Source organism: Corvus brachyrhynchos, unplaced genomic scaffold, assembly GCF_000691975.1.
Source record: "Corvus brachyrhynchos isolate BGI_N302 unplaced genomic scaffold, ASM69197v1 scaffold381, whole genome shotgun sequence".
Classification (NCBI taxonomy): Eukaryota; Metazoa; Chordata; class Aves; order Passeriformes; family Corvidae; genus Corvus; species Corvus brachyrhynchos.
Window position 1 is genome coordinate 315,972 of NW_008236219.1, and position 27,320 is coordinate 343,291.

At 41.8% G+C, this 27,320-nt stretch overlaps 1 protein-coding gene across 1 annotated transcript; it reads right to left on the minus strand.

Annotated features, from left to right (window-relative positions):
- On the minus strand, positions 1–27,314 carry LOC103624221 (solute carrier family 22 member 5). The gene is made up of 10 exons (XM_017746848.1): positions 27,205–27,314; positions 18,585–18,688; positions 15,882–16,036; positions 14,268–14,439; positions 13,175–13,301; positions 9,516–9,616; positions 6,487–6,701; positions 5,043–5,225; positions 4,454–4,589; positions 1–3,886 (listed from the first exon to the last, which is right to left on the minus strand). The coding sequence occupies exons 3-10, from the start codon at positions 15,997–15,999 to the stop codon at positions 3,799–3,801; spliced, it is 1,140 nt and encodes a 379-aa protein (XP_017602337.1). The 5' UTR covers positions 16,000–16,036; positions 18,585–18,688; positions 27,205–27,314; the 3' UTR covers positions 1–3,798.
- Between the last annotated feature and the right edge of the window lie 6 nt (positions 27,315–27,320).

A 27,320-nucleotide genomic window follows, 5' to 3' on the forward strand; every position in this document is an offset into this window, starting at 1 on the left:
TAATTTTAAAGATAATTCCAGATATTTTATTCTGAATTTTACAAATAACAAGCATTTCTCTATAAAAAAACTAGGGTAAGAATCAATGTAGGTACAGCTAGGAATATTTACATTCTTAGAAGAAATTTATATATCTTTCTATATACAAGGCTGTGGCCATTACCAGTTTAAGGTACTCCCAAAGACATTTCTAAGTAAGGCTTTATGGTCCTGAGCCGATTCCATGCTTCTAGAAAATCATTTACAACTGCCAGGGGTAAGGTTCTATTTTACAAATACTGAAACAGGTATTGCAGTCCAGCTCCCTAGGCAATGCACCCCCTTCCTGTGTACCCACCCACCCCAAATGCTCACTTGGAAAGGGGGGAAGGGTTCACACCTCTTCACAAAATAATGTCAGAAGTCAGCCAAAGTTGCCTCATTATGGAAGATGAAATACTAAATGATGCTCATGGGAGCAATTACATTCACTGTCAGGAGAGTCAGAGATTCTAACAATTATTGACTGTGGAACACAAACATCACAAGCAGTTGTGGTACCTTTTGAGTTAATGGCATTTCCACTTGCAAGCAAAGAAACCGAAGTCACAGGATTATCTGACATGCCTGAGGTGATGACAGGAGTCAGCCTGAGATCTGGAAAGGAAGAGATCCTTGTCCCCAACTTGAGGCCATACACTATTTCCCTTGGTGAAGATAACTGCATTGTGATTGTTCTCTGGCAACAGGAATCCTACCTAACTAGGTAACTATAACATGGATTGCTGCTGTGATACAGGTTTTAGGCACCCAAACCATGCAGGATTTCCCAGGTTAAGGTCAGTCTAGATGTCAAAGTCTATTTCATCTTCCTCCTCCACAGCATAAGCACACAGGTTTGTCACAACTCCTCTTCCAAAGGTCAATTCTGACCTTTCTCCCTATTCTGCAGGTGTATCTGTCGTCACACTCTATGCTGCAAATCATATCTGTTGCCAGCATGGCTGCCACTCTAAAATTTGCCCATGACTGTATCAGGTCCTTTTATCTATATCTTGTCTATTAAAATATTTCCTCAGTTTCTTTTGGAGATGCCTGTTAGCTGGATTCTATCTACCCACTAGAACAAGATCCTCGGTTTAGAGCTGAAATTGAAAAGAGTAGGATAAAACAGTAAGTACAAAATAACCCAGTCTGCTGTATCAGTTATGTTCTACATTTCTGACTCAGACTTTGTTTTTAAAAACATAAGCAAGGGGAAAAACCCTTTTTTGACACAAAGTGATTGCCATTGAGTTTTGTAGTATTAATCACAACCAGGAAATTCCCTGATTTTTCTGGATTAAAAAAAAACAAACAAACCAACAATAACAACAGAAAACCTCACAAAGAACTTCAGTAAACATTAAAATATTTAAATATTCAAGAGCAAAAGTCTCTCTTTCAAGGCACATACTTTGATAAAACAGTGAGTAAGAAATTATACCTGAAACAGATGTTAAATGGACATTGCACTTTAGGACTGGAATTTCCAGACTAAATCATGTATCAGGCAAGCATGTATCTTACATTTCAGGGTATTTTCTGAAGCTGTTTACAGGAAGAGAGTTATGGGACATGGTTGTTTACACTGGCAAATTCATTACAAGGAAGTTGCAACTGAATGTGTTTTGCCTCAGATTCCTGTGGTTATCAGATTGTTCTTCTACACACACACAAAAAATGCTGCTTCTCAATGTTCCAGTTCCTAGACATAAGGTTTACAAAGGAAAATATCTGTACGTTTTACAACATACTCTTATGTTTGCAATGAGTTAAGGCTGTAAGCCTTACAAATCAGGTCATATTTTTGGGCAAGGGGAACTGGCTGTTACATGCACTCCCCTGACATGCATTTGCTCATGTCAAGGCTGTTCTGTGATGTGCAGTGAGGCTTGTAAAATCCAGATTCTCAGTTTTGGCAGTAGCCTCAAATCACACGCTGCATTTTAAACCTGCCTGCTCAGGGCTTGTCAACCTACTAAATAGGAGTGACACAACCTGACCCAAGCTTTGGATTTCTTTCCTTGGAAAGCTGACAACACTATGTTTGTCAGTATCATTCTCTGGCCCGGTGATATCGGTCAGCTTCCTGCTGCATTCGGACATTAAAATCCTAAATAAAGAGGTGAGAAAATGCAGAAAAAGTGAAGCAAACCCTAGAGCTCAAGACACTGGTAGGAAGAATTTAACCAAACCAAACCACTATAGTCTATACAGCATTTCTGCTTTCTTCCTCTGACAAGCAGTCCAAGGCACACATCAGTCCCACTGCTGGAGTCTGTTACCAAGGCCAGAATTTGGGATATTGATTAATGAAAGACTGGAATCAGCCAACACTACCTACATATTTAAATACCATAGGAAAATGCAAAACTTCCCCAACCAGCCGCTGCAGTAGAGTAAGGACCCTGAGAGTTTAGGCTACAAAGATTTAGGCTGTTTATTATTGTTGTCTTAATTTAACAAGACAGAACAAAACACAAGCGCCATGAGAGAGAAACCTTTCACCGTTCACACCTGTCACACTATAACCAGCACAGCACAAATAGAGACTGTGTGTACAGATATAATGTATATTTAACAAAACACAGGTAATGCCAAACTCCACAGCACAAAGAACAGTATCTTGGCAGACTGTCAACAAGATCTGTGGGTTTGCTGGGTTTTTAAAAAACGATTTAAAAGCAATTCAGTGATTCCACAAGTTAAATGGAACAACAGACCTCACAGCAATCATACAGTTGACGCTTGAGGATCGAGAACCAGTGGTCAGAAATATATTCGGAGTTTTGTTCTCAGTACATTCCACGACGAGGTCAATGCAGTGGCATGATTAACACAAAAATTTACAACTGAATATATTAATTGTGTGAGTGTGTATATGCACAAGTGGGAAAACATAGGACAGGAGAATTGTTTCCGTCATCCAAATTGCACAGAAAACATTAAAACAATTTACACATAAAACTTCCACCACACACTGAAAGGGGAGAAGCCCAAACTAACACCACTCCCTCAATACACAGGTGAAACCATTTGCATTATTTAGAATAAATCCAGCCTGAAAACAGGCCACATCCAAGGTCAGATGTAAACAACTTCACCAAGAAGGTACAGCTGAAATCCAGCACTCGAATCAAGTGAATTTTGTGAACAAAATTTCAGTGCTAAATACTTTGAGCAAGACAATCCTTTCAGTCTATGCTGAAAAAAACATATCAGATTTTGAGAATTAACTCTAACCTTTCTTTGCATCTTTCTCAATTTGGTAACAAATTCAGCACATGCAAAGTCATTTGAGGAAGATCACAGAGAGGCGCATTCTCATAACCTTCACTATAATAAATAAGTTTCCTGTCCAGAAACAGAAGTCAAGGAACCAAAAGCAATGAGCAGCTTTTTCAGGCAATTTTTACCTCTTGATGTAAGCATTACCTCGGGGGAAGGTTCACTGAATAATCCAGGCACCTTGCCAGCCCTTGAACTCATTTTCAAGTATCTTTCAGCTGAACTATACATGTAGAGTTACAAAGGATTGATCAGATTTTGCTCCATCGTAGTACTGCAGGAACACAACCGTGGCTGAAAAATCTCATTGAAGGCTACAAAAGTATTTATGTTCATATAAAAAGAGAAGGTTGGGAACACAGTGTTTAAATTAATAAATAAGGTTAAAATTACAGAAAACAAAGGGTTGCCACTAGCCCTTTCTAGAATGAATTTCAGAAGAAAAGTCCATTTAACTTTCAGTCCACCAGGAAGTACATAGGAGTCCCATCAAAAAGCTGTGCTTTTAAAAATATCCGGATTTTCTTCTTCCTCCTTGGAATCCCTCGTGCTACTAGATGGAGGCCTGTATTCTAATCTGGGGGTCAAAGAAAGAAAAAAGAAAATAACTTTAAAAACAGATCAGAGAACTTAGAAAAAAAAAATCGGAATCCTGTCTGACATTACAGCCTCCTAATTTTAATATCCTGTTGACTTCAGTTGAACAGGTCTTATACTACTACATCTACGCTCATGTGTCATCTTCAACCAGAGCCATGACAAAAGGCCAAGCGCTCTCAGTGCCTCTTAGATTAGCTGAACTAAACTGGAAAAGTTCAGCTCTTCCCCAGCACTTAGGACACTTTCAGGACCTAAAATAATAGATTATAACCCACAATGTGTCCCTATACCTTGATAAAGCAACACATTTTTAAAATGCATTCCTCAGATGTACTTCTATTAAGTCATCAGAGTCAAATGATAAATTTGGAGCTGAGAGATGTACACATGAACATTTACACTTGGGAAGAAGGACCAAGACTTCAGCCAAGCTTTTGTTCAACAGAATACTACCTTTGCTGCCAAAACCAGCCTCTCCCTCTGATCATACCTAGGCGAGTCCACTCCCCAGAGCAGAGCCGTGTTAAGATCAGACAGCACTTACCCTTTCACCAGCAGCATTTGATCAATGGTGTCAGGAAGAGGCATACCGTAGCTTTCAGGCAGAAATAGTGTCAGAATTCCTGACAACACAGTCAGGCTGCCCATCAGAATATAAGGCAGGAATCGATCATAGGCACCTAGGAAAACACACACACACGAAAAAAAAAAAAAGTAGCATCAGCTCTAAGTCTCTGATAATTGCCCAGAGAAGCTGTGGATGCCCCATCCCTGAAGTGCTCAAGACCAGGTTGGACAGGGCAGGGAGCAACCTAGTCTAGTGGAAGGTGTCCCTGCCTATGGCAGGGGAGTGGAATGAGATGATCTTTAAGGTCCCTTCCAACCCAAACCATTCTGGGGTAGCGTGGTAATGTTTGTACCAAGGTACAGGGCTTTACCAGTGCAAGATTTGTGCTTTCAGTAAAAACAAAACCAACCAACCCCCATCACAGCCTAACATTCAAAGTATATGTTGTTATAAATGGTGTTGTAGGAACTCAAGAGAGCGGAAATAAATAGCTGTAAGAAGTGTCCTTATTGAGGCAAGAGAATTGAGTCTCCAGAGCATCTCTCCAGCAGACCAGTTAACTCACCAAGGTAAACAAAGTAAGGCGAGAGGATGCTGCCCAGTCTGGAGGCCATGGAACTTGCTCCAACTCCCATGTTTCTTACTACTGTTGGGTAGAGCTCAGCCGTGTAAACATAAACCATTGAGAAGGCAGATGTGATTCCAAACTTCCCCAACATCACCAGTAGAATAGACAGCGCATGAATATCTGAATTCCAAACACAGTAAGGACTTTAGCTCTCGCAATTCATGGTATTCCTTAATTCCTTTGTGTTTGTGCAACTCCTGCCTAATTAACTGCAGTATCTGGAGTCTTTTTTCCCTGTACATATCCACAAACATAAGCAACGTTCTTTTTTAATTTTTTATTTTTTAAATAACTAGAAGTCAACATTTCCATTTTCTCTTGAGAATGGGGCTTCCTGCCAAGTAAAAAATAAGAACAGAGCCAGAACTGCTGAGATCCTCTCAGGTTTCAGGGGCCAGACCTCTGCTGTTGCAAAAAAAGCCGTATATCCCTTTTAAATAAAGTGAACGAAGTAAAACATTTGAAACAAATAATTTTATTTTAGGTTTCCTAAAAACCTGTTTTTTCATTAACATTCTTAGCTACATTCTTAGTTTCATTAACATTCTTAGCGATAGTAATTTAATTATAGGAATTTGGGTTGACTAACTGGGACAGTTAAGATTTGAAAATCAAAACAGATCATATCAGTGTCCAATTGACTCGAAGAACAGGGGAAAAAAAAAAACAAACCTGAGAATGCAGCACACATACTACCTGTATAAAATAAACAAGGTAGTTCTTGCAAGTTCTCCTTTGTATATTCTTTGATTTGTAAATGAGTCCTAGGCAACAACACCTCCCCTTATATTCAACATTATTATCAGTAATGACTCCACAGCCCTATTAATCTAACTGGACTAAAGATACATACAGTTTGAGATCCAATAAATGTTACTTGGCCTTCCTTTTCAGTTGCTACACATTATTTTAACTATTAACAGTAATTCAGTACAAGCATCTCTGCTTATCAAAAATGCTTCCACAATGACTTCATTGAATGTAACACTTTAAACAAGCTCTAAAGTCATCAATAGCTGTTTGGGAAGTGAGTTTGGCAGCCTCTTGGTAACTTCCACTTACCAAATTCTGATTAGTCTAGTCCTGGTTTTACACCTGGACCTTACCAGGACTACAGAGATGTTACTTTAGAGGCAAAACTGGACTACAACTCTAATCCCAACAGATCACAAAGCCAATGCCCCACCTTTCAAACTGTATCTGAATGACATGTTGTGGGAGTTCCTTGTGTAGAGCACTGAGAACCAAGGAAGAGGGGCAAAGATAGGACATTAGTATCTGTATTTACTTCCCTGAGGACACTTTTCCTCCACATCCGCCCTGTGCACGGTACTGCACGTCACCTATCATACATATGTGAGATCAACTAATGATTCCATACGTGAAGGCACCAGCTGAATGAAGAGAAGAACACAGCCTCCCAAGAATAACGCAGCAGCCACTGAGTACCGTCGGGGCAGATTGCGAAGCAGCAGCCAGGAAATGATGTAGGCTGGGACTTCAATCACTGCTGAGAGGAAGCAGTTCACATACACGTCTCCATGCAAGTTAGGTGTGTCAAGAGAAAGTCCAAAATAGCCAACCGATATTATCATCCTGAAAGAAACAATAGCAGGGTCAAACAAATCTCTCTTCTTCCTCAGGTTGGCATGAACCTCTTCCACATTTCCATCAAGCACAGAAATGGCTGTGTAAGGCAAATTCAGCATCTGGCAGACTTGTTCACCTCTGAAGCAGCTGAAGTGCTGACTTCAGAAACAGCAAGTTAACAATTAAACCATGCAGATGCTTTTGATCTTTCAGACTGCTCTTGATTTCAAAGAAAAAAATACATTACCCTGGGAGGAAAGCGATGGTCATTCACACTGCAGTAATGCAGCAGTTACCATTCCTATAGTTTATAGCCTTAATCTGAAAGTCTGAGCTGCTGAATTTTATTGCTGCTGAGGCCTACAGCAGCTTTCCATATGAAGTCAGAGAAGAGGAGTATGGCATCCTGGCAGGCCCAAACAGCCCATGATTTTCTCTGCCATGCCCCAGGTGGGCTGGGCAGCATCCAAATCACATTGGCATGGCTGGGTGCCTGGGCTGGTCAGTGCAGCAGGACAGAGCTTGGTGACTGGACCACTGCCATCTTAATTTCCTGACAGATGAGAGCTGGCTTTCATGTGATCCAGGGAAATACACAACTGGCCTTGGAGACAAACCCTGTCATATCTTGCGAGATGCTGGGTAGAGAAGGTTAAGCTTCACCAACAAGTATAACGTGGTAAACAAGGAAACAATGGGCAGTGGATCAGGACATGTCTAGGTGCAAACATGACGCACAGAACACTTGGCACTTCATCTCCTCCAGCATCTACCTTATAACAGAACCTGGAGCAAAATCACTGGCACAGCACCAAGTGCACCACTGACAAAAGATTAGCTCTTCCTCCTCCTCACTGCATATTGGAAGAGCCTTCATGGTCCAGTTGCTTAAAATAAAGTTGCTTAATGTACCTGGGAAGGTATGAAGTGACCCAGCTGAGAGTAACCCCCTCCCTGCTGCTGTGGTGCCCTGACCTAAGCTGTTGTTCTCAGAAGTAGTTCTGCAGTGTTTTTCACACCCTGTGCTCCTTGGAGTTATTTTTATATACAAACTGTAATGCTGGGACTCCCTTTTGGTAGCAGTTTGCCTTAGCTTATCACACTGGCAAACCTTGATATAGTTATATATTTTGTAGGAAAACTTTAGTGGTAGTTACACATCCCAGGGTGCCAAGAAGCCAAACTTCCTCATCCCTGGTACAAACCCTGCAAAGGGTATAGTTTAATGGCCTGTTACTTAGTCAAAATTAACAAAACACTCAGCACTACGTAAAGGTGATATACTGCTGTCTGCAATCATCCTCTTTTATAGCCCTTTTTTGTGAGAACTTTTAATTAATGACACAGAATATACCATCAGTATATTTCCACCATGGGTTGGAAAACCATGTGCTGTGAGGAAGCACAGGACATTATATCTTTCTTTTTTGGGAAATTAATTTAAAGGAGATCAGGTCACTGACATGCAAATTAGAATAGCGAAAAAATTGCCCAACCTAACTGAATACTTTTCTGCAAGATGAGGTAAGATTGTGCAAGTCAACTGTAGTACCTGTTTGACTCTTCCTGCCTATCATAAAACTTGATTTTTGATGTGGTAAAAAGCCCTTCAGTGTGGGTTACTGAATCCAATAGAATGTATTACATATTGTCATGTCAGTGTTTCTCTCAGCTGGTTCATCCTACCAAAAATGCTGTTCAAACAGGTTTTACCTTTGATTTCTACAACCACACAAACAAAACTGGCTGTGCCCAGGAGCTACTGCCCCACATCAAGGAGATGAGAAGTAGGGCAGTCTCACTTCCGATTAAACATGAGAGTCAGTGACTGGACTTGAGAGGTAAGACATTATATAGACACCTTACTGACATTTCTGCAAGGAACAAACATTACTCTACTTTTTGAGCTGTTTTTTGCACAGGTTCCCTTCTCAGTGCTTGTGGCCTTGTGCTTGGTGATGGACCAGAGAATCTGGCTTAAATATTAGCCAAATCATCCTCTGACCCAAGATGCCACATCATCTTGTATGTGCTGGCAGGTCAGTGGAGTGAACTCCAAGGCTCTGCCTCACTAAGGCGCAGGAACTTTGTTCAAAAAAGGCAGCATATGAACTTAGTTGGCTCCAAAGCACTTGAGGGACCTTCTTGGTTTGGTCACTAGGTACATGTACTAATTAAACCTCACTTGTAGAGCCTCTGGCAGGTTGTAAGTTACCCTCTCTCTGTTTACAGCTTTACTGAGATTTCTAGAAAAGGAAAATAACAACCATTTAATCAAATCGAGCATTAAGTATGGCTTCAGCTAGTGAAAACCAAGCTGAAGATGACAAGTAGACAAAGCAGACAGCAGGAAAATATAGGGAAAACTCATATGAGAACTTAAAAGGCAGCATTATCCCTTTAAGAGCCAATACAAAAGAAATGGAAAGATTCTCCCCTAAGTCAGGCATTATGTTCAGATCCCTGGGCAAAAGTTCTCTGGGCAGAAGTAGTCTCACTGGGGGTAGGGCATGACTCACTCCTCTAAAAAGACTTTGTTACCATGAGAAGAACATTCCCCAAGGCCCAGGATCAGGCAGCATTCCCACACATCCATTGCCAGCGGATCGGATTCTTGCTCACTTCAGGATAAGCCTGACTGCTTCAGAAAGGAACACCAATCCAGATGTGTTTCTACACTGTCACCAAAATGAAGAACCTATGTAACCGGAATTTTGTTATTTCAGCCAGCTAGTCATTGATTTTTGAGCTGTTTTGTCCGTATCTCTTCAGAATACCTTAGTATTTAAAGTTACATACTCCTGAATCACACTTGCTTACCAAAGAAGCACCGACATAATTGTGATAGTTAGGATATTTCGGGTTTTCATTAGATCCAAAATGGTGTATGTCTGCTGCTTCTGGGAATTCACATCTTGTAGCTGTAAAAGAGCAAACAACAAACAAAACATGGGAACTTTAACTTCCTGAAAAAATAATTATGAAACCAACTTATACCTCAGTATTTTGATCTGCTGAAACAGGTGCCTGACTTCTAACAAAACACATGTAAGAGCCAACTACTTGTGAAAGTAGAAGCTCCTCTCTAATTTAAAGTCACTTAAAATTTAGACTGAAACTCTTAATTCCCGTGACCAGTGACAGGACTCAAAGAAACTGCGTGATGCTGAGTCAGGGAATGTTTAGGCTGGGTATCAGGAAAAGGTTCTTCACGCAGAGGGTGGCTGGGCACTGGAACAGGCTCCCCAAGAAAGTGGTCACAGCACCAAGCCTGACACAGCCCAGGAAGCATTTGGACAATGCTCTCAGGCACATGATGTGACTCTTGGGGTGTCTTGTGCAGGGCCAGGAGTTGGACTTGATGATCTGTGTGGGTCCCTTCCAGCTCAGCACATTCTATGATTCTATAGCAATAATTTTCTTTGCCTGAGGCTTCACAAAACAACTGCATTTTGTTACTTGAATTATAAAGCAACAGCATTAATTCATGATTTGTATGTCACTACTGGAAGGGTTCTTATGTCCAGTTTTGAGCAGTGCACCTTAAGAATCAGGTGAATCAACTGCACTCATACTGGGAAGAGAGTAATAAGGATGATGAGACTTTTGAAAAAAAGTAGAGGGTTTCTTTAGCCTAAGGGCCAGAAGACCAAGGACATCTTAAAAGACCCAGAATAGTCTTCAAACACCAGGAAAAAAAGTGATAAACTGTCCTCTATGTCCATTGGAGACACAGCAACAGTCAACAAGATTAAACTGCAGCTGGGCAGTTAGTAAATGACTCCTCAAGCTGGACCTAAGAGTAATGTATTTAAACTGAGACAAACTGGCTAACAAGCTGAAGAGTGCCCATCATTATCTAGTCTGTTTTTGAGATCATCTTCTAAGAATATAAACAAAAAGACAACAAACTTCTCCTTTTCCCATTAAACTTTCCAGCCCCTCAATATAAAATCACTTCCATGTAAACAATGCAAGGGTAATCATCCATGAAGTATGAGAACAAGTTTTGTGCTTGGTAAGACTGTAAAAAAAGAAAGGTTGTTTTTTTTTTTTTAATTAGGACTTTAATTTAGACTCCTAAAGAGGGGGACCAAGGGAGAGATTTTTCAAAATATGGAAAAGGTGATTTAAGAGGATAAATTCCGTTGATTAAAACTATCAGCTCTGATAAAGCAACCTGGAGTTTGTGTAACCTCTGCAGTAATTTTTCTAAGTGACAGCTGGTTCTGAAGATCTGGATAATGAAATAGCAGTCTGGTACATGCCAAATTTCAGTGTATTTGCTTTCATAAATCCCATTTTCTACAAAAGGCAAACAGTCCTTTACCTTTACTGCCTGCAGGCAAACTTACATCACACAAACTGTAGTCACTTCACAGCTCATAGCCCTTTCTCATAAATCACATGATCTTTCCTAAGTATCCTCCAGTTCTGCCACTATTTGTTGCCAAGAAAAAAAAAAAAAAGAAGAAACAAGCAAACCATAAAACAAAACCAGGAAGAGAAAAATTCAGAGTCAGTTGATGAGAAAAAGGGCCCTTGCCTTTTAAGAGCTGGATAAGCAGACAACATAATCTTTACCAGGACAGGCTCAAACAAGAAGCTATGAGAGAAGGGCAGGGAAGCCAAAATGATGGCTCGAAATGAAACCTATCATCCAAACATTTCTGTCCCCCTCTTAAGGCATAATTCAACCAACCAGGCCCTATTTGTGCTCCGCAGCTGGTTTGTGACTTGTCACCTCCTGGACCTCAACTGGCTTGAAATCTCTGGAATCAAAATTCTGCAGTTGCCTCTCTCCAGCTGCATGGTGTTTGAGGGACTCTCCAAACATAAGCTCAGGTGGCTCCTCCATCCCAAATGCAGGAAGGCAAAGGGCCAGCCAGATTTCTGAGCACCTCTGCAGGATAAACATGCTTCCTAAACCCTCAAGAGGCTGTAAACCTTCTGCTTTCCAGCTCTTCAGATAGCAGACACAAGAACAGCATAAACACACCACTGATGCAAAGGAGTTTTGCACAGATCTTTTGGCCACAGCACAACTTTTACCTTAGAAAGTAAAGAGACGGACAGAGTTCTGCATGTTGATCAAGCTCATTTTCCTTTGATCGTCAGAAAGTTAGTACATTTTTGAGAGCTGAGGTGCTAATGTCTGTAAATATGCACTACATTCTCCAGCCCACCCTGCTGCAACATCAGCATTTCCCCTTGTCCAGCACTCTCTGGAACAAAATCCCTACTCTTGCCCCTGCCTTCTGCTGCTTCACTAACCAACCCCATTCAGAGACAGCAAACATATCAGTGTTTCTAAGAACAAAAGTGAAGATTCCGGGAACAGTGACCTTAGGCAGGTGTTGGAGCCAGAGCTTATTTTCTGTTCTCCTGCTGCAGTGCTGGAGATTAGTTTTCATGGCTACAGCATGAGAAAGAAAAAGAAAAAAAAGGAAAAGCTGTATTCTAATGAAGATCCAGAGAAAAAGGTATCAGGAGTGTGTTTTCTTGGCATTCTCACTCTGTTCCAGTAAGATCAGGATGTTTGCCCTACTATCTACTAATAAGTCTGGACAAACAGCTTTGTCTGCACCTCAGCTGACTTCAACACAAGGGAACCTGTTTCAAATCTCAGTTGCAAACACCTATAGCCTAATGGCTTCCCATTCTCCTTAGCCCAGGACAGAGGCATTGTAAAGCAAGTAAGTATATTCTACTCGTTATATATATATATATCATAAGTATTCTCACTTAAATGACAAGACACTGTCAATTGTCAACCATCAACTGCCCAGACAGATTCTGGAGATCTGTCAAGGAAGGTGCCCACTCTCCTGGAATATGCAAATGGTTTATCTGACTTTTGGAGGTCATGTTTGAATGTGTATGGAACTGCTTCTATACCATAAGGGCACCCAACAGCTCAGACAAAGGGAAGATTTCCAGAGAAAACAGGGACATGTAGGAAGAAAGAGATGGGAAAGATACCTGTCACTACTTCACCTGAAAGGGGCTCAAGTTTTGCTTTCCTTAACGTGGATTAGAAATTGGAATTGAGTATGAACTAGAATAACAGTATTTCCAATGTCACTGGCCAGGATTAGCCCCGTGTTAGACTTATACAGAGTTATATTACAGACTGAGTAAGTACAGAATCTGTTTGGTGCAAGTATTTAGATCACTAAGCAATAGGCACCTCAAATTCATTATCCTCCCCTGAAAAATAGAGTTTTAAAGGAAAAAGGGCAGCTGTAAACTGGATGAAAAAGATGTTTGCGTTAGAATTCATGTTGGCATTCCCATGGGAAAAGGCTTTGCAAATCTCAATGAAGGGAAAGGGTATTGTGCTTTTCAGCAGAAAATGATGATCTTTCACCCACTTGAGAAGCACATAACACAGTGCAGGCATAACTCCATTCATCTGTCTGGAATTAATTGCTTTACATAAAGTCCAGCAAACAACTGGACTGCCAAACAAATCTTACCTCACTAGGGTCAAGTATTACATCTGGGGCTGTAATGCCATTAGTTTTTGCAGCTTTTCGGATGATGTCTTCTGCCTCCTGAAACCTCCCCTGGGAGATCAACCACCGTGGAGATTCCGGAATGACCCTGCAGAGAAGGTTCAGGATAACAAGCCTGCATTTCCATAGAAAGCACTGCTGAAGGCACCAATACACATTGTTCCAGGCAGGCAGGAAGATCTCCAAACATGCCACATCTTGCAGGAATTAGTGCAGTGACAACAGAAATCAGATTTACAAGAGCAGACTAGTGAATGGAACAAGACCAGACTAATATGCCCTTATGGATTTCAGAAGCGCTGAAGGAATTAGCAACAACTCAGAAAAAAGAGCAATCCAAACATTCAAAGTAAGGGAAAACATTAATTAAAGAAATTCAGAAATGTGAACACACAAGCAGCACGCTGTATGTTAAGAAGCATATCCTTAGAGGCTAACACATATAAAATTAGTAACTGGAAATTCTGTCACAGAAAAGCAAGTCAGAGAGCGGAATTCCCCACCCATTCGATTGTGTAAGAACCCGGATGGAAGCACAAACACAACTGCTACTGTAAGTGAAGGAACACCACCACCATGTGGACTATTTCAGCTTTACATGCCACCCAAAAGCAGTACTTTAACAACTACAGAAGAAAACACGGAAGCCCCACAGCTGCGCAAGTACTGTTTTGTAGTTTGTCATATCTGTGTCACCTTACCAATGCCCAGAACAACTGGTTTTTCCTTATGCCCTTAGATCAGACCTATACTTAAAAGCCTGTGAATTTCAGTTGGTGCAGAAGTATGAGTTTTATTGACCTTTTTTTGCTTTCTTTTCATGTACAAGACTTAATTTTACAAAAGCCTACAGAAAATGAAGAGTAGGTTTTTTGGGCACCAGTCAGATCACATACAACACCATGGACTGACAGCTAAATGACTGGGAGAGTAAAGGACACAACATCCATTCTTCACCCACCCATTCCTGAATTTCATTAGCTTGAAGTGATCTTAAAAATATGCAGACAGGACCTTCTAAAGACTAAAGTCTTGTAAGTTAGTTAATACTCACCACCAGAGTGGGATACAGAGCAGCCCAGGCAGGGTAAGAGCCAGCAGCAGCATCCGCCAGTCTCGGATGAAGAAAGCAAACAGTGGCAGCAACATGTAACCAAATGAGTAAAATATGCACACACCCAGTGTGCAGAACAGCACACGGATTGATTTGCCAAGGATTTCTGTGCCTGTTCAAAACAGCAAAGGGATATTAACATTTTAACTTAATAGCAACTAAGTAACTTAAAAAAAATACCCCGGGCAATTGGCTTTGAAATGCACTGCAGAGTTGTAGGATATAGCACTCTGCTGAAGCACCACAGAGCTGCTTCATGCTGCGATCCTGCATCAATGGAGGTAATTACACGAGTAAAAGAATGAGAACTGGGCCACATAACATTTCTGTAGCTCAGTATGTAGGTCATATTTCTGTAATTTTATCTTTTTAGAATCTCACATTTTACCTGAAGAGCTGAAATCACCTGACATTCTCATCAGTTAACCTTAGCTTGATCTCCAGAATCCTCTCCAGCTTATGAAGAGTAACCAGCTTCTTTAAAGAATAATTCAAAGGTGCCTAAAGTAAGTTCCCAACCTGTATCACCCTCTAAAAGACTATTTAACCAAAAAACCTCACAGTCTTTTTGGGTAGACATATGGAACTCATGTTGGTCACAAAGACCAGGCTACTGGCAGGGGAATTAAATGCACAAACAGGGGTCAGTGCCCCCCCCTGAAATGTTTTGGGACCTGCAAATCAAAAGACAGAGAAAAAAAAAATACAATCTTTCTTGTTTCCACAGAAATCAAAGAAGATTCCAGCAGTTGCAGAAGGCTGGGTGCAGTGAGGTTAGCTAAGCACTGCTTTCACTCCTGAACTGGCCTTCCTTGCCTCAAAAGGAATTTATTGCCACCATTTGGTACTTTGGACAGTGAGGTCACTGAAAACAACACTAATCATTTATTTTTTAAAAAATCTGAGATTCATGAGGTAATTCACATTCCCATGATTAAATAAGGTCTTAGGTAGCTTGAAAGTAATACAAAGCAAAAGTCATGACGACATTTAAATTTTTACTACAGGCTGTTTAAAGAAGAGTTTATAAAAATTACTCTACCTATCTTGGTTGTCTTTAAACTGAACAGGTATTTAGGCCCCAAAATGGACATCAGTAGGCTATTTAAAGAAGAGTTTATAAAAATTAATCTACATATCTTGGTTGTCTTTGAACAGGTATTTAGGCCCCAAAATGGACATCAGAAATCCCTGAAAAATCATAGACTCATGGAATGGTTTGGGCTGGAAGAGACCTTAAAGATCATCTAGTTCCAAACCCCAAAAAATCATGTCTCACATGTCTTATCTCTCCAACTAGAAGATGGACTTTATTTCAAATAGTCAGGTTCTGGGGCTTCGCCTCTTTTAGGATGGTCAACCACAGAACTAATTCGAATTGCACCTCTATCAGCTGGAAGTTTCCAAGGAGAAGGCAGGTTATCCACGCATGGTGAGACCACACTCTTAACAGCGTTGCTTGGCAAAACAAATCAACCCTAAGACAATATCGAAAAGGAGCAGGAAAAGCACAAGATGAAAGGACACATGCAGTGCCCAGCAGGACTTTCATACCAAGAACAAATGCTGCCACGTAGTTAGATATCTGTCCCATGCCAACCAGCACAAACAACACTGAAAACATCTCCCAGCTGGTAGAGAAGACCTGTATGAAACTGAAGCCAGTCTGCATTGCCAGAGTTGCAAACAGCACATTCTTCCTGCCAAACCTTCCACGGACAGATTAAAAAAAGAAAGAGAAGGGGAAAAAATATATGATTAAACAACAATGAATGAAATCTTCAGAAACAGAAAAATAAAATTACTTACATGCATACTTAAAGAGATACAAAATGTCTGCAAAAAGCAGAGGTTCAGGAAATGTGACACAGGCACAACTATTCTAAACACATTAAAAAAATCACTGGCCAAGAGAAAGTAATATTCCAAGGGCTGCTAGTTAAGTTGTCTTTAAGTATATGCTGGAACACTATTCCTTTCTTACTGATAGGATGAGCCGGGAAACAAATCATCAGGAACAAGTTACTTAAAGTGCATGAGTATCCAATGCTTCTCCTCCTCCAAGGAGCACAGAGTCCATGACACAGATCAACATGTTGAAAAAGAAAAAAAAACGAAGGCTTCTGGAAGAGGTAAAACTCAGATTTGGAAGATGCTATTGGCAGTCAGCAACCCCATGCCACAATCTTCATTCCATTTGGTTTAAAAATGAACAAAATTAAGGGATTCTAGAAGATCTCCTGATGAAGTATTAAAAGAAACCAACCCAAAAAACAAAGAGAAAAGAAATTCAACTAAACCCATCAAGCTGCTCTAGGAGTGGTTGCTGATGTCCTGGCCCAGGCAGCCCCACGCTGCTGGGACAGGACATGCTGAGTGCAGGTTTCACAACTCCAAAGTCCAAGTTGATCTGCAGGTCTACAGCTAGTGCCATGGGCATCAGGTGGGTCACAATGCATGAAGAACAGACTGTTACTTGAACCCCCCAAATACTTTGTCAACCTTCATGTCTCAGGCTCACCGCAGGCAGCAGAACACTGTAGGCAGCCTCACTGGAGCATTCTCCTCATGGAGAGAAGGAGCTCTTGACCAGGAGCTTGCTGTCCTTCAGTGGCTACAAGTAATTGGATGAGCTGCATCGATGGCCTCCTCACCTGCACCTGGTGAGGATCTGTGCTACTACGGGAAGGAGATGCAGGAGACTGCCAGGAGTGTGAAGGTAGGAAGCTCATGGATTCCAGCACCGGAACAACTCCTGCTTCACCTGCCGGGTAGTCACTATGGGAGACACTCGGGATCCTTGTAGCAGACAAAGACCTCTTTGGAAGGAAGTACCTAAGCCTTCTGAAGCAGTAGGACCAGGAAAAGGTGGTGAGAGATTCCCCACAGGGAGGAGGGGAATCGCCCCTCACATGGGAGGGCAGCAGGAAGGCATGGAGCTCTGCCTGGGGATGGGTGACAAGCCAGCTGAAATCATGGGTTGGGATTAGCAGGGGTGGCAGGTGTCTGCTGCAGCCACCTGATCAGAAAGAAGCAAATAGGGCCTGCTGCAGGGCACCACGGGAACCCTCCTTATGTCCAAAGGCACTGGCCATCATAAGGGCTTCAATCACTCCAGGACACGCTGGAAAGACAAAACCCAGGAGGTTTCTGGAGCTCACCAGTGATGACTTCCTAACACAGATGGTTGAGGAGCTGACAAAAGGGAGACACTGCTGGACTTCCACACAAATAAGGGAGCACTGTCTGGGGGTGTGAAGGCTGGCAGCAGCCTGCTGGCCATGCAGTGCTGAAGAGCAGGATCACGAGGGGAGGAACAAAGCAGAAGGCAGGCTCACAGAGAGAGCAAACACTGGCCTGCCCAGAGACTTCTTTGGAAAAAAATCATGGCATATAGCTTTGGAGAGAAGTACAGGAGGCCTGGCTAATTTTTAAAGATCACTGTCTCTGAGCTCAAGATTGGTCCAACCTGATAGGAAAGAAACTATGGAAAGGCCTTAAATGATGCCACAAGATTTGTGGCATAGAGATTATGTTTCAATGAAACAGAAACTCTGCAAGTATCAGCAAATTAGAGGACCACATACTGTTCTCAGGGAATTAGGAAGACAGCACACAATGCATTGCACAGCAAAGCCCAGGGAGAGAATCAGAAAAACTGAGCTATACAAAATAGAACCAACTGGTGGCATCACAAAAACTAATAGCGCCTTCCTTCTTTTCTAATGTTTGTACCTATAAACAAGAAAGTTTTGTTTCTCTGGAGTAGCTGAACAGCATTTATGCTTTGGAGCTTCCACAAACACAGATCATTGGACTTCAATGCTGTATTTCATGATGAGAAAGAGAAGCTATAGCTGTTTATAAAAAGAGAAATCCCAATTTGACCTAAAAAAAAGGAAAACAAGCCTCAGGGATCCCTCTGAACATAGTCCAAAATAGAAGAGAATGTCATTGATCCAATTTTTCCAGACAAAACTTATCTCCTATGCCTGTTTTCTGGCATAAAAGCAGTTTGCTCTAGAGTGATTTTGTTGCAAGAACAAACAGATATAGATAACACCTACTAACAATCTTTGTAATATTCTGTTCTAGTTCAGGACATTTCTCTACACACTCTGTATACACTCAGGTTAGACATTCACAGAACAAAGACACATTAGTGGTTGCAGAAACACACTTGTAGGAAAGCTGACATACAAGAACTACCTACAAATGAGCATCAAAGAGACAGCAGCTCTGGGGTATATACTTTACTTGTCTGAGAGCTGTCCTGAGATGAAAGATCCCAGCAGGACACCCACAAAGAACAGGGAGGTGCTCAGAGGTCCCTTCCAGTCGTTGGCACATACGAGATTCCACTGCAGGGAGAGAGAATTGGAAAGTCTTTTAATTAACAGGATTTCCCCTCCCTCCTAAACTCTGCTGAGCTGGGTTTGGAAGGAGTGAGAACAGAATTACAGAATAGTTTGGGCTGGAAGGGACCTTACAGACATCTCATTCCAACCCCCTGCCATGGGCAGGGACACCTTCCACTATCCCAGGTTACTCCAAGCCCCGTCCAACCTGGCCTTGAACACTTCCAGGGATGGGGCAGCCACAGCTTCTCTGGGCAACCTGTGCCAGGTCCTCATGACCCTCACAGGGAAGAATTTCTTCCTAATATCCAATATAACCCTGCCCTCTGTCAGTATGAAGACATTCCCCCTTGTCTTGTCACTGCATGACCTTGCAAACAGTTCCCTAACTTGATTTCCCTGCATATAGTAATGTTTCCTATTAAAAATTCACAAATTTAAGAAAAACTGAACTATTGAAACAAGAATATAGAAAGAAGGAGCCTCTTTATTACATTTTAATATGGTTTTGAGAGACAGGAGACTGCTCATTCTTCACTGGAAATCTAACTAACTTCAATTAGAATCTTTGGAATACAAACTGAAATATACACCAAGCAAACAAAGATTTCAAAAATTAAAACAAAAATGAGGAATAAAAGAAAATATTTATTATATAAAGTCTTCAATAGTTTTCAAGCTCCTACCCAGTTCAGTCAGATGCTTTTGAAACAGCACTCATGTTATTTTTCCATCTACATAAACTACTATTATTCTTAGTTCTGTTTTGGTTATCTGGGGGGAAAAAGTGTGTAAATATTAGAAGAAAGGACAAAACCCAGCAGGGATCCCTCATCCCCTCCTTCACAGCTATGCTGTGACTGGAGGAGTTCCCAGAGCTCTCCCAGTACCTGCTGCCAGAGGGCAGGTGCTGCAGCCCTGCAGGAGAGAAACTGGGAGGCTGCAGATGTTTCTGATGTGAGACCAAACCCTCCTGAGCTTAGTTATTCAAACGGCTCCCTTCTGATGTTTTAGCAATGGAAAATTTTACGTTTTAACCTGTATTAAAAAGGCTTAAATGAAAATATTTACCCTTACCTTAATAATTAATCCGCCTTGTCTCCCAATTACAAATAATTCAGTATATATTTTTTTCAAATTGTACTGGAACACCCTTCAATGCTTTGATCTGCTCCATAAGAAATGCAGTTGCTGTGTGTCCCAGCTCCCCCACCCATCTCATCCGTAGTCCCACATGTGGGAATGCTGATGTTTTGCTGTCTGCCAGCCCCACCTCCTCAGCACTAAGCCTTTGACTCCAGGAATCTCACAGCCCTCAGCCTGTTAACAGTCATGCTACAACTACATCCTAGTCCATGTTTTAAGGCTGGAGGATCACTTAAAACTATGCAGAGACTGAACAACACCAGCAATGGCCTTCCACTGCCAGATCCCTGTGTCAAAATGCAACTGAGCCATCACTTATTTCATGGAATAGCATCCAATTTTGAATTAAAACTGGGAACTGTTCCAGAGATGAAATATTGCCATTCACACAGGCTGCACTCTCATCAGCTGTCTAACTTTAGCTGCCAGTCCTTACACTATCTTATAAGAGAGTCATCATAATTATTATTTTTAAGGTCAAAATGCACCTTTTTCCAATTTGTAACTGTATTCAGGTCATTTCATAATCTCTCCATTGATAAATCTGTTTGTGGTTTTATGTCTGTAAAATCTCTCATTCTATCAGATTTCATAACCCTCAACATTTCTTCCGCAGACCTTTCCAGCCTCACAGCACCTGAAGCTCAGGTACCAGCACTCCAGCAGTGCTCCAATACATCCCACCAACACCATCGATTAAGCATCACTACAGAAGCTCCTTCCAGAACTGTGGCTTTCTAATGTGTTAACAAATGTATCCCACTCATGTTAAGGAACTGAACTTACTATAGTTATCAATATCATTTAGATTATGAACTATAATTAGCATTTATAGTTAAATCTGTATTATTCAACAAAAGCTGTACTTCATTATAGATTAAAGAAAGTTTGAGCCTTTCTGTGATGACCACAGAGGCTAAACCAGCTAGGAAGATTAAGTAAAATATACATGGCAACTTGGAAATACCAGCAAATGATTGTTATCAAATTTATAATTTATACAGGCCAAAGGTTTCAGTGGTTATAATATTCCTCTGTATTGATAACACCTACCAGAGAAACAAACACCACAAATACAAATCCTGCTGTTATAAAGACTTGCCTAGTCACAAGAAGTTATCTTTGTATCAACTACTGAAGTCAGACATCCTCAATAACTCAACTAAAATCTTTCTTGGTGATTAGTCTGTGATTATTAAATAGGTCATTACTTTCCAGCTGATTACCCTGTGCCTGTGAGTCCACCATCTCCTTTCATCTGTCCTACACCCTGCACTTTGGCACAAGGCTTGCAGAACACTGGGATTTCCAGACACTGACATGTTTGTGTTCTATAACAAACATTTTCATCAGATCACTGGAGACCTTTCTTGGAAAAGTTCATGGTATTAAAACGTTTAGCACAGCTCTGCCAAAACCTTCTTGCATTATACTGAGCATTCAAATGTGGCAATGATTACCAGATTGTTTTTCTGGCCTCTCTGTTAAAGCACGGTGAGGAGCTGTCATGCTTAAGACCACTTGAACCGGGCACCAAAGTGAACTTCAACACCAAACTTCCAAGTAGAACTACGTTGGTTGTTCAATACCAGTTATTTACAGACTTCACAGAAGCACAACAATTAGAACAAAGGGATTTTAAGGTCCATTACCCTTTGCCGCAGTAAATAAATGTCAAAGTCTTCAACTTATTAATGACACACCTATAAGGTCTATTATATTGCTTGTCAGTGATGATGGCATCAGCCTTCCAGAATCATTTTGCAACCATATCCTTCCCTCAACTGCACATTGTCCAAGAGGAAGTCACCAAAGCATTACTGATGGAAGACCAGCATGGAAAAGAGCAAGTGTCCCAGGAGTAGTTACTAATTAAACCCTGCTGCTGGCAGTGCTGTTTGGACACAGCATAATGTGACCCAGTGCTCTAAAATCATGTGCTATTTTCACTTCTTAGTATCCTTTGAACGAGCCTGCTAGCTGTAACAGCCTTTGCCCCAGTGAACAAGATAAGGTTAACCTTGGCAAGGTATCTGGGCTTCAAATGGGAGAAAAACATTTCCGCTCTGTTTTCAAAGAGCAGCTGCTGATGTTGTGAAGCATCGAGCTGCTCAACACTGGTACCCAATGGAATAGAGCATTCTTGCTCTATTTTGTTATAACTCTAGGGCATCCTCTGTTGCAGTTTAAACTTGTCTTCTTACTCATCTTAGAGATATTTTGTGATTTTTGTACTTCCTAGGCAATTCATCAGGTTTGGGTGATGTCTGTCAGCAGCCTCACACCCAGCATAAATGATCACTTGTGCACTGGAGTTGGGGTGTGCTTATGCACCTCCATAAGCAGATTCCTGGCTGATGACAGTCACTGGTGAAGACAGCTGGGAAGAGGGGATGGAGAAAAGAAGACAGGCTATGGACATGGCCAGGAATGTGGACAGTTTGGGTTAGAAGGCAGGGGGACCAAAAAGGAGAGGGACTGAAGCAGTTGCTTCTCAAGCACAGGTTTGGGGCCTGAGTATGAAACAGTCCCAGGCACTTACAGTCATCACTTACACACCTCTCTAGGAGAGCACTTTCCAAATTCTGCTTCATCTCTTACATGCCAGCTGCCTGGAACCATGTCTCCAAATCCTTTGCTATAAAGGCAAGCCCAGTGACAAAACTAAGAAAAATAAAAACTCTATAAATTACTCCCTCAGATCTCCTCCCTCCCACAAACTCAAGACCCTTCCCCAATGCCATTACAAGAACCCTAAACAAAGCTGGACTGCGACAAATACAAAACTTCAAGAGCCTCACTTGGTTATACTCCTGTCCTACAAGGAAAAGCCTTATAGGAAAAAAATTTTACAGCTATAAGATACTGTCTTCCCATTCCTTTATTTTATTTTTTTAAACTCTTTTCCTGTCTTCCTGAGAATAACATGCATAATTGAAAAATTAGGTGGGTAGTTCCATGTATTAATATTTTCTTTTTAAAAATCAACATGTTAGCAAGACTTTTTGAAGCTAGGCCAATACCCTGTATTCTCTCCTTCCACTTGCTCCTCTCACCAAATAGAGGCAGATTCTTCAAAAAAATCTCAGTCTCACAATCAAGTACTGACAACCTTTGATTCTGAATCTGGTTTTGTTTATATCCATACAAGTATTCTCTGCTTACTTGAGGGTGATGAGTGTTATTAAACACCCTTTCCTCTAAAAACACATTTGTATATTCCAGATACTTAGAAGTTCTAGATGTTACATTGAAGCTTATTATCTAAAGCAAACAGAAGTCTGTATCTACAAAACACGTATTCTGCTTGATTTTCCCCCCTCTAGTTGTTTTACTTTTTTACAGAGATAAAACTTGCATAGAACATGAAGGAAATTGCCAAATATTTTACAATTCCAGCGCAGAAACTGAACTGTTCCCCATACATCACATTTTTGAGATGGCTGGAGAAAAAGGAAATGGGGCACTGCCATCAGCAACTGAGAAGCCTGAGGTGAGTTTGAATTTAAAAGTAAAGGTGACATAAAGGGAATTTTACCTTGTCATTAACTGTCCACAGTGCCTCTGAAAGAGCACTGCTTCCATTTAACAATATCAACTGCAGGCCTATCATTCTTTAATAATACTAATCTTATTTTATATTGCAATGTCAGAAATACCTGCACTTTGTACAATTCTGAACAGTACTGCATGATGTGCTTTTTAAATCACACCTTGAAAAACACAGCATTTTACGAATACCTTTGTATATCTGTCAGACATTCATATTTACCTATTAAATGAAAACTAGACTTTCTTTTCCTTCTTCTGACAAGACTAATAATACTAAGCTTTTGTACCTGCAAATCACCTAAAGGTCTTCCCACAGCTTGACCAGCTCCCAGAGATGAGAAGTTCTCAGTATGAACTTCAGCCACAAAGATAAGCAGATATTAACCTACAACAATAACAAAGAAGCACCTGTTTTAAAAGATGATAAATAATGGAGGTGGCTAATGTTAATGAAGAGTTGGGTGAGAACTGAACCTGGATGACACAGGGTTGATTTACAATTCAGCTGCTGGCTCCACTCCTGCAACAGCCTGGTCTAGTGGAAGGTGTCCCTGTCCATGCCAGGGGGCTTGGAATTGGATAATCTTTAAGGTCCCTCCCAACCCAAACCATTCTATGATTCTATGACTCTATAAATTACAACGTCTAGCATAAGCCTGTGTTTTTATTTTGGCAAAGTGAAACAACACTTTCCTTCACTTGCTGCCTTCCAACAGAGTGAACATTGAAACCTCTGGTTAACCATCTGTGCCACAGAGGCCATGTGTCGTCCACATATCACTGCTGCAGTCTCCCCTTGCTTCCTGAAGCCCCGGCATAACCCACTCATCTCCAGGGAGTGGGGTCTGACAGCACAGCAGGGCACTTGAATCCCTGGGGTGTAGAGAATGGAAACCTCTGGGCCCTTGTCTCTGCACAGAGCTTTCTCTCCCTGAACACCCATACAGGATGGAACACCAACCCTGCACTAAGCCTCTGAACACCTGGCAATTCCCACCATGTGCATTCTTCCTCTGCAAAAGCCAACAGTCCCTAAAGTTTGCCAATAGCAAAACAGAAACAAACCATGCAAATCTGGCATATACCACCTGCACTGATTTCAAACTGATGACCAATATAACAACTTTTTTAGAAGCTGAGGATGAATAAGTGTATCCAAAATTCAGTGTCTGTTCACTGTTTAAGAATTACTCTTGTGTGAACTAAAATGTTCAGACTGATGTATCATCTAACACCCCATTATATCATATTTCTAGTGCACTCATGCCCTTAACTCCACTGCTCAATTCTACTCCAGGTTATTCTGTATAGCCCCATAACAGCCATGACTGGCAGAAGTTAACCTTTTCCCTTAATTACTCCTGGTTTAATCCTTTTACTACCATGTATGAACTTTTACTACTCCTACATTCATTTTTTACAGGACTTGTGGAGGAATTAGAATTACACAGTTGGCTTCTTGAGCCAAAATAAAGCCCTTCTTGTCCCCTGAGCTACAGCATTTCAAAGAGTAAAAGATAGAATGGGATTTTGTTACACTGGAGCTGGTTAAATACTGCAGACTGGCTAATAACAACCTTCTGTTGTTAGTCTGTTAGAAAAGAAAGTCTCTCTTCAAGTGAGAGAGAACTGAATGTTTTAAGTCTCCCCTGAAAAGCAGAACCATAAACAAGGTTTCTCTAAATTCATGAGAGATTCAGCAAAAAACTTTCTTTAAAAAAAAAATCCCCCTTCCCCCTCCCAGTGTCAGCTATAGAAATCTGGGACAAAGGTCCTCATGATTATTCAACAAGTCAGAGATATGCAACTAAACACAAGATTAGTTAATCATAAAAGCAGCACCACCAAGCAAAGAAATTAAACAAGTTTAACACTGAAAACCTGTAAGTGTGTGAAAGGCCACAGCTCTTGCAAAACACCCTCAGAAGCACTGATATTAAAGGAGAAAAAAATACTGCCTCAGTGCACGATGCCTGGGCAGACAAACATTGCCTCCCACGGACACGGGACATCTGCCAAGTCACACAGACAACGGGCCAGGGCTGGGGGAGTCTCAGCACTATGTCAGCAGCTCCCTATTCTTATAGATTGTAAAACTCCTGGATGATACCCCAATAGCTCAAGACATTTTAATTTATATCAAGCCAAAGCTGAGTGAAGCTCCAAAAACAAAGCACCATATCTAAGCCAGGATAACCATCATAGCACAACACTCAAAACAACACCCGTGTGTCCGCCTGTGAACAGGCCTGCCTGAGAAGATGCCAACTGCCTTACGCTGCCCTGAGAGCACTCAGCCTTTCACAACAGTGCATTTTAGCAAGGACTGCAGCCTAGAAATTCTAAGCAGCTTTCCTCTCGAGGAAGACAGCAGTTCATTAGAAACAGATGAGGCAATGCCTTGCGCCACTTGTCAGAATCGCTCAAACCCTTGACTGAGTTTTCAACAACTCCAATGTCCCCATTTCCAATCCTCCCTCTGCTGCCATTGCTCCTCTTCTGTGTTCCCCAGTCACCCGTAGTCCTCTGTGCCCAGATCAGCTTATGATCATTTAGTACTCACATTCATCACTATCCAAACACTGATCACAACCCAATGTGCAAAGCAAGAAAAAATGGCAGATTTTTATGGAGCTCCAGCTCCATAAAACTTATGTCCAGGCAATGGGAGTGTACAAACTTTGTAAGCCTTCTGAAAAAGGCTTATACTTGTATTGAAATTCAAGTATTCCTCAAAAGTACTCCTCAAAATCCATTTCCTTGCTCCTTAAGTCAACCTGCAGCTGTGGGCCTGGACAGCTTTCATCTGAAAACAGAGTGACAATCAGCACAGCTTCACCTTTGGTTGGCTGCCCACAACCCAGACTTGACACTCAAGGGGTGTATCTGCACAGACAAAAACATGACCTGTCCCAGCACAGAGACCAAAGCAGAGGCACTGTGGGCACACGGCAAAGTTCAGGGCCCTTTGAATAAAGCATCAAACCAGGACTCCCCAACCTGTGCATTTTGCACAACTCAGGATGACTCTCAACTCTGAAAGTGGTGACACATTGGCACAGACTGCCCAGAGAAACTATGAATGCCCCATCCCTGGAAGTGTTCAAGGCAGGGTTGGACAGGGCTTGCAACAATCTGGTCTAGTGGAAGGTGTTCCTGCCCATGGCCAGGGGGTTGGAACTAGATGTTTCTTAAGGCCCCTTCCAACCCAAACCACTCTGTGGTTCTATGAGTTCTACCACCTTTATTTTTTTAAAGGAAGAACACGAATGCTGTTGATCTCCACAGTTCAAAGAGACATCTCTGTCACACCGAGCAAGCTGAACCCAGTGCTGACCCTGCTCCAGCCCGTTGCACAGATACCTGATGAATCAATAAGCAGTTACACACGGTGACCAGTCTCGCTGGGTAAGGAAACAGGCTGCACTTCGAAGCTCATTATAGAAACAAAGAATGTTAATGGATTGGAATGGACCTTAAAGATCATCTAGTGCCTGCCATGGACAGGGATGCCTCCCACTAGACCAGGTTGCTCAAGGCCGTATCCAAGCTGGCCTTGAACACTGGGGATCCACAACCTCCCTGGGCAATCCAGGGTTTCACCACCCTCACTATAAAAATTTCCTTCCTCGTTTTTATGCAAACGAAAGCGAACAGAAGACCTCAAAATAAACTCCGCATGGCAAGTTTCACAGCAGATCAGTGTGCCGGCAGAAACCCCAGAACGCGGCGGAGCTGCACCGGTGCTGCGATAACCCCACGGTTCTCCACGGCACCCCGGGGCTGCCCAAGAGTCCCCTCCCGCTCCCGCGGCCGCGCACCTCGGTGACGATGGTGGAGCGATAGACATCGCGGCTGTACTCCCAGCCGTCCAGGCACGGCTCCTGCTCCACTGCCTCCAGCTCTACGTCGGAGCCGGGTCGCAGCCCCAGCGCCG

Excerpts from the sequence above, each read along its gene's own strand:
- LOC103624221 (XM_017746848.1), bottom strand. The coding sequence starts at position 15,999 with ATGCAGACTGGCTTCAGTTTCATACAGGTCTTCTCTACCAGCTGGGAG. Across the intron at positions 13,302-14,267 it reads CTCTGTATCCCACTCTGGTG|GGTCATTCCGGAATCTCCAC; the intron begins GTGAGTATTAAC and ends CCTTCTCTGCAG. Across the intron at positions 5,226-6,486 it reads CATTCAGCTGGTGCCTTCAC|ATATTCATGCGCTGTCTATT; the intron begins GTATGGAATCAT and ends TTTGGAATTCAG.